This window comes from Cynoglossus semilaevis, chromosome 16 (assembly GCF_000523025.1).
Source record: "Cynoglossus semilaevis isolate Cse_v1.0 chromosome 16, Cse_v1.0, whole genome shotgun sequence".
NCBI classification, from domain to species: Eukaryota; Metazoa; Chordata; class Actinopteri; order Pleuronectiformes; family Cynoglossidae; genus Cynoglossus; species Cynoglossus semilaevis.
In genome coordinates this window covers 18131307-18137773 of record NC_024322.1, presented here as the reverse complement: position 1 = coordinate 18137773, position 6467 = coordinate 18131307, and the positions used below count along the sequence as shown (strand labels likewise).

Here is a 6467-nt window from a genome sequence, read left to right as displayed (position 1 = left end):
GAAAAAAAATATAATTAAGAAATTGAGAGGATCCAAAATGTTGTAACTTAACACGAAAAAAAAAAAAAAAAAAAAAATTCAAGAAGAGCCGGTGACAGTCGGACTGAACAGAACCAGACAAACATCAGCCCAAAAAAGATCCTAAACTTCTGAAAAAGAAAACAGAGAAATATTTAATATTTATTTTTCTCTTTTCTAACCTTCAGATATCATTCAAACTGATCTGAAGTTTGAACTTTGACAAACTGAAGTGACGTCGTCGTCGTTGGTCAGGTTGGTCCTCACCTGATGTCGTGAGAGAACCGATTAATAAATGAAAAAGTTCCGCCGTGACTCCGAGCTGCGGTGAGTGAGTGGACGACTTTAACTTAGTTTCAGTCTAACGTGATGCTTCATTATGAAGCTTTAATCTCAGTCCAAGCCGTGAAGCAATAAAGTCTTAAGTGGGAAATAATGAAAAATACAACCAGGAACAAGTCAACACAAGCATTATCTCCAAAAAACACTACTTTGAAATAGAAAACAAAATGATGGATATAAATGATTTTGATGAAATAATTATGGATTTAATATGAAAAGAAGAAAAAGGTCAGAGACGTTGGCCAAGCCCCCCCCCCCCTCCCCCCCAACACTTCAGTTCGTCTCTTTCTTTCTTTTTTTTCCTCTGTGATCTCAGCTCTGATGTTTTGTCTCCAAATGTCGCGCTCACATTACGATGGGATGCAGGAAAATAAACCCACTCTGAACCTCCGTTGTTGTGTGTTTCCGAGGCAACGGTCTCCCTCCATCTGGACGGCCCTCGTCCCTCAGCTCCTCTGACGGTTGTCTCCACCGTCCCCGTCCACTGTCGGTCTGTCCGTCTTTGTACAGACTGTAGACTGATCCTACTGAGAGTCTGGTCTACGTGGGTTCCTGGACGACATCTCGTCCAACAGATGTCACTAAAGCTCTGATGGGAATCATCAGTGTAACGACAGCGGTCCATCAGTGGTCCCCAACCCCCGGGCCGCGGACCGCCACCTGTCCGTGGGTCAATTGGTACCGGGTCGCTCAGAAAGAATCCAAAACTTAAATTATTTTAAGTTTTATTTATTATCTGATTCTGAAGGATGTTTTATATTGAAATTTGATCAGAAATAGGCCGGTTTCATTTGTGGCGTTGTGAATGAAGGACGATGTGGTCCGGTCCACGTGGACTGGACCAGTCGGGGGTGGGTTTGTAATGTCCATTTAAACTGATGGTATTTGACAGAACTTTACTGACAAGGACGGAGCGGAGCCTCTGGAAGGTATTTAGTTTCATTCCAACATGAACTGTACTAACAAGCACTCACTCACACACACACACACAAACACACACACACACACACACTCTCTAAAGCAGGGCCTATTATTCTCAGCAGATGCTGACCTTCAGCGCCCCCGTTCTCTGGAGGGCAGCACTCGTCTCTCTGCCTTTTTCACCAGTTTCTTCTCCATTTTCTCTCACTTCATCTCCACCGTCTCATTTTCTTTTTTTTCCTCGGCAGCTCGATCTCTTCTTCATTGTTCCGTTTCGTTTGTGCCGTCGACCTTCAACTCCAAACTGTCTCTATTTACTGGACGCCGTTCATTTTCCTCCGACGTCTCTTTGTCCTTCCTCTCTCCGTCCTGTGTTTTTTTCTTGAACTTGTTCTGCGTGTCGTGGGCTCCAGTCCCAGAATCTTCACCAAACATTGTTAACTTTTCCAAACGGTGCTGTGAGCTCCATTGTTGTGTCTACCCCTTCAGTTTGCCCCCACCAAAAACCTCCGCCCTGTAATGCCCTTGCTTAACCTTTGACCCCGTAGTCTAAGTGTTTCAGGAGGTTTGTGGTTCTCGCACAGGCACAAAAACTCACATTTACACAGGAACCAAACAAACGGCAGCCGCAGCTGAACCGGCGTTCCTGAACTGAAAACACTCACGCTTTCACACACACAGTGTGCGACCACTTAGCCGTGGGCAGGAGAACAGCTGAAGGTCCGACGGAGCTGCTCCCAACACAACAGTCCACACTTTCATCTCTGCTCCCGCTGCTGATTTTAATGACGACACTTTGGTTTTTTAACCACTTACAGTTAAGACGGCTCCGTACCTGAGCGGCTGTGTTAGCACCGAGCGCTAGCTCTGGAACGTTCCATTGAAACAAAACTGCAATTCAGGCTGAAAGCCTTTCCACCCCCACCCCCCGCACCTCCTATTAAACTGAATCATTTCAAACCTAGCTGGACTTTCTTCCTTCATCGCCAACGTCTCAAAGACAAATTCAAATTCTCAACAACAAACTTTGATCAAACGTTCATTTGAAACTCATCTGCAAATTTTTTTTTTCAGTTTTAAAATGTAAACGTAGCTCTGAAAACGTCTGTAAACGAGGGAGGATTTACACCCACAGAGTCAAGGGTTCGATTCCCACTCATATCCACCACATGTGGACATTTCACAAACACAACTGCAGTTGAACTTATAACCTGTGACACAAACTAAACTACAGGCGGGGAGGGGCTTCACCACGGGGGCCAGTCATAAACACAAAGTATATCAGACCCATGTCAGGACGGGACCCAACGCCTGTGCGACACATTAAAGGTTGTAACCAAACATTTAAAGTTCGACGGCGAGGATGAAAGCAGTGAATAGAAGTCTTTAGAGAAACAGTTTGATGAGGACCAGAGGGGGGCGAGAGAGAGTGACAGAGTGGCGGGGGTGGGGGTGTAAGTGGAGGGGCGTCATTGTTAGAATCCACTTCATGACTAAGAAACATGCAGGAGTTTGATGAGTCCAGAAAAATCATTCAGAAACTCCAGGACAATGGAGCGGTTTGTCCCTGCAGGACTGAAGTGGTCTGGGAAACTCTCTGGACTGTTTGGGAGGTCCTGGGACCGGGGGGGCAGAGGGGGGCTGTGGTCCTCAACCATGTCCTTTTCACCCGCAGCCCCTCAGGGAATGAGGACGAACGAGTAGGAGGCAGGGAAGGAAAGGAAGGAAGGAGGACGGAGGACAGAAGGGACAAATGAAGACAAAGAGACAACGCACGTCTTTCTAATTTCACCTCATCTAATTATCATCATAATAAGGAAGTGACAACCTTCCCAGAAACCAGCACAAGAAATCTGATTGGCCCTTCAAATCCAATGAGAGTAATAAGAGGGACAAACGAGGAAGGAGGCGGACGATCCAATCAGCTGCAGGCTGAGCCGATGACATCACACCAAGATCATCCGTGGAACCACACGGAACTGAATGGGTTCTACAGACTGATGGAATCACAGGCTGAGTGGAGTCTGGGGCGAGGGGGGGGCCTCAGGGGTGATGTCACTGATGGTGTAAAACACTGAGGGAGAGTTCAACCCAGGGAATAATCGTTTTTTGCAAAAACCAATGAAAAAAAATGAAAAAAAATCAGTTTTATATATTTATATATATTTACACACATGTACATATATACATGTGTGTAAATATATATTAAGTGATTTTGGCGAGTGAAAAACGACTAGATCTGTGTAAGATAAGGACGAGATGAGGAGGAACAGTTGGAGGTGGAAAAGGAGGAACGTGTCAGTAATGGTCCACAGATGGTGGGAAAGTGGGGGGGGGGTGATGTTGGGGGTCACTGTTCATGTCCAACGTATCACGGAGACCCATCTACAGCGGTACCTTCCAATGACTACACACACACACACACACAGTCATCATCCTTCATCGACCAAACATGAACCCTGAATTCGAGGGTCGTTTCATGGAATCTCAACCTCCGAGGTTAAACTCCAACTGGACATCGGCCCATTCCTCTTCCTGATTGGAACCGTTTGGTTCTGTCACGTCACACTGTGTGTTCAGATGTTTGATGGTTCCATTCCTGGTGAAACTTACTGACTGAGGTCACGACCTCTGAACACGATGCAGAAGCCGGGGTTCACGACATGACAGTGATGTTAAAGACCTTCATGTCTGTGGTCCTCCGACCAGTGGGTGTCTCACTGTCTCAGAAATAATTCTAGAACAACAGCAGCAGGTTCAGACATCAGGGAGGAACTTTAAATCTTTTTTGAATGGTTTTGGATGCAGAAAGAAATGACATGATGGTTCTGTCCTCAGCCAATCAGAGTGTTTGTTACATTCCACAATCACAACCTGCTTAAGTCAACAAAACAGTCACGCAAAATGATGCAATTACTAACGATTAATCATAGAAAATCAAACGATTAATCGCAACTTTAAAAAAAATTCAAAAATCATATTTTTGGCCTTTTTTTCCATCACTTCTTGTTTTCACTTGTAAAATATTTTAGGTGATGTTTTTTATCCACCATGTCTGAAATGTTACAGGAAGTCAGGGGTCAAAGGTCACAGGGCTGAGTAAAAATGAGCCATATTTAAACCTGGTGAAGAATGAACAGATTACAGTGTGTGTGTGTGTGTGTGTGTGTGTGTGTACTCTTCAGAGACCAAATCCATGCCTCAAAACTATCACTGTTCTGGCTCCCATCTGCCAAAGCCATCCCAAAGCCCTCCCCCCCCCCCCCCCGCCCCCCCCAAACACACACACACCCCCACGTGTGTGTGCACACTCTCACACTCACTGACGACGTGTGAAACTGTCTCCCCTCAGGGTTTGAACAGCGGTGGGAACCGGCCGTAAAGTTCCTGACGCCAAAAACTTCTGTCACTCACTCCATTAACTGTCGCTCTACCATCACACACACACACACTGGCGCTTCTACAAACATTTGTCGTTGGCTGGAGGTGATGAACTGACATACGACGGGAAAAATCCAGTTTTTACAACCAGCAATACTACAGGAGTACTTATGAAATACTTCAAGTACTTAGTACACATTTAGGAGAGTCAACAGGCCGGGTTTCATTTTGGATCATCTCGAGCAGCGGTGTCAGTCATGGGGGGGAGGGGGGGGGGTGTACCTTGGTAAGGAGGCGTACTGACGTTCCACTTCTTCATACGGCGGCGCCAACCGAGGGTCTGTCCCTCTGCCTGCCACCTGCTGGAGATAAACATTCACACAACGTCAGAGGGTTTTTTTTATGGTGAAAAAATGAAAATGATCGTATTTTTAACTCTGATATAAAAACTGAACGACGTTCGTCCGACCAGTTTTATTTTCTTCTAATTAACAGACGACTTTTTCAATCCAAAAGGAAACAAATATTTCTGTGATAAACTGAAAAAGTTTTCAACCTGAGACAAAATATTAAAGAAATTAAGAATAAATAAATATAATTAAAAAAAACTGAACTTTCTCCATAGTTAACACAGTCGGCTGAACAGAAAGTGAGCAGAGCTTTGAACACTAGTCTGAAACAAAATAACTTGTGTAAATTCCCCATTCGTCCACTAGGTGGTTAACCTGAGTAAACGTCTCGTATCGTAACAGTAGAAATCCTTCAGTACTTTTAAGTTTTATTTCTGTTTTTTTTTTTACTGATGTTAAAACTCCACCAAATGTTGACATTGTTGACCTACTTTAATAAACCACCCGGAGGACGAGGCGTGAACTGCAGTAGGAAAACACACAAAAACCACCTGACACTGATGCATCCCTGATGAAAACTGTCAAAGCTCTGAAAAACTTTGAAGCACACTCGTGGGTCAAAACTGGCCCGCTAAGGGATTCAATCCGGCCTGATTTTTTGAAGTAAAAAATATGCTCAAACTGTTCATGTCCGTGATATTTTTACATAAATATTTTCTAATATATTTGTAATATTTGCTTGAAAACCTGGACCTGTTCTTCATATTATTATGTTTTGATTGTTCTGGTCCGGCTGTGTGTGGACCCTGAACCACAATGATTATGACATCACTATTTTAAAGGAACTGTATTTCAGTCCCGGGTCCAGACTGGGGTCGTGACCTGGTGTCAAAGACTCCAGACTCAAACACAGAACACACTGTGTTACTCCCATCGTTTGTCTCACAGCTCCGTGACTCACCCGCACGCTAAGCGGTTCTGCAGAGGCCGAGCAGGAGAGAGAGAGAGAGAGAGGGTGAAACATAAAACAAATGAGCGAACGAGGCGACGACGGAGGGAACAGAGCGGCGAGGAGGAGACGACGACACGTGGTTTAAACAAGACGTTTGAGGAGGAAACCAGAGGCAGTTAGGGATGATGGGAAACTAAAGAGATGATGTCACTGAGAGGTCGAAGAAGAAGAAGAAGAAGAAGAAGAAGAAGAAGAAGAAGAAGAAGAAGAAGAAGAAGAAGAAGAAGAAGAAGAAGAAGAAGAAGAAGAAGAAGAAGAAGAAGAAGAAGAAGAAGAAGAAGAAGAAGAAGAAGAAGAAGAAGAAGAAGAAGAAGAAGAAGAAGAAGAAGAAGAAGAAGAAGAAGAAGAAGAAGAAGAAGAAGAAGAAGAAGAAGAAGAAGAAGAAGAAGAAGAAGAAGAAGAAGAAGAAGAAGAAGAAGAAGAAGAAGAAGAAGAAGAAGAAG

General features: G+C 44.3%; 1 protein-coding gene across 6 annotated transcripts in view; it reads right to left on the bottom strand.

The window, feature by feature from the left end:
- The window catches only part of pard3bb (par-3 family cell polarity regulator beta b), a 119087-nt gene that overhangs the window by 8854 nt on the left and 103766 nt on the right, over nt 1–6467 (bottom strand). For all 6 annotated transcript variants that reach the window (XM_008329106.3, XM_025063568.1, XM_025063570.1 and 3 more), the window contains exon 24: nt 4945–5024. In XM_008329106.3, coding sequence (XP_008327328.1) covers nt 4945–5024 — 80 coding nt within the window. The remainder of the gene's footprint in view (nt 1–4944; nt 5025–6467) is intronic.